We start from the raw sequence: 853 nt of genomic DNA, 5'->3' as shown, positions 1-853 counted from the left end.
GCGCGAGCAGTGAGGAGGGGCAGGGCCAGCATTGAGGAGAAGGGGGACACAGCAATGAGGAGAGGGGGGCCCCAGTGAGGAGAGGCAGGACCAGCAGTGAGGAGAGGTTGGACCAGCAGTGAGGAGGGGTGGGACCAGCAGTGAGGAGAGGTTGGACCAGTAGTGAGGAGGGGTGGGGCCAGCAGTGAGGAGGGGTGGGGCCAGCGGTGAGGAGGGGTGGGGCCAGCGGTGAGGAGGGGTGGGGCCAGCAGTGAGGACAGAGGGGGCCAGCAGTGAGGAGAGGCAGGAGCAGTGAGGAGGGGTGGGGCCAGCAGTGAAGCAAGGCCGTCTCTCACGTCCCTTCCTGCCCCCAGATCTTCAGCCTGGCCTGGAGTCCTGATGGGCAGCAGCTGGCCACTGTCTGCAAGGATGGGTGTGTGCGGATCTACAGGCCCCGGAGTGGCCCTGAGCCCCTGCAAGTGAGTCCACAGGGGCTGGGGAGTGACCTCAGACCTGGTTCAGGGGTCCTGGCTGGGTGTCACGTGATGTGCCTCAACAGGAAGGTCCAGGGCCCAAGGGGGGACGCGGAGCCCGCATTGTCTGGGTGTGTGATGGTCGCTGTCTGCTGGTGTCTGGCTTTGACAGGTGAGGACTCAGGCATCCCCGTCCCCAGGCTTCAGCAGCCACCTGTGTCCCCCTTCTCCACAATCACATACATTTGTCAGGCTTTCAGAAACCATTCCTGCCCCTCGTGGGATGGTTGGGTAGGTGGGTAGATGATTGGATGAGTGGGTTAGATGGGTGGATGGACAGGTGGGCAAATGGATGGACGGGTGGATGAATAAATGTGGGGATAGATGGGTGGATGGATGGG

The 853-nt window shown here is 62.8% G+C and overlaps 1 protein-coding gene across 1 annotated transcript in view; it reads left to right on the top strand.

The window, feature by feature from the left end:
- Positions 1 to 853, top strand: part of CORO7 (coronin 7) — a 63,966-nt gene that overhangs the window by 57,365 nt on the left and 5,748 nt on the right. The window contains exons 20-21 of the mRNA XM_023225868.1: positions 354 to 458; positions 539 to 624. Of these exons, the coding sequence (XP_023081636.1) occupies positions 354 to 458; positions 539 to 624 (191 nt within the window). The remainder of the gene's footprint in view (positions 1 to 353; positions 459 to 538; positions 625 to 853) is intronic.

The sequence above is a fragment of the Piliocolobus tephrosceles genome, chromosome 17, assembly GCF_002776525.5.
Source record: "Piliocolobus tephrosceles isolate RC106 chromosome 17, ASM277652v3, whole genome shotgun sequence".
NCBI classification, from domain to species: Eukaryota; Metazoa; Chordata; class Mammalia; order Primates; family Cercopithecidae; genus Piliocolobus; species Piliocolobus tephrosceles.
Note: the sequence above shows the minus strand (reverse complement) of the source record. Positions and strands in the feature narration are given on the sequence as shown.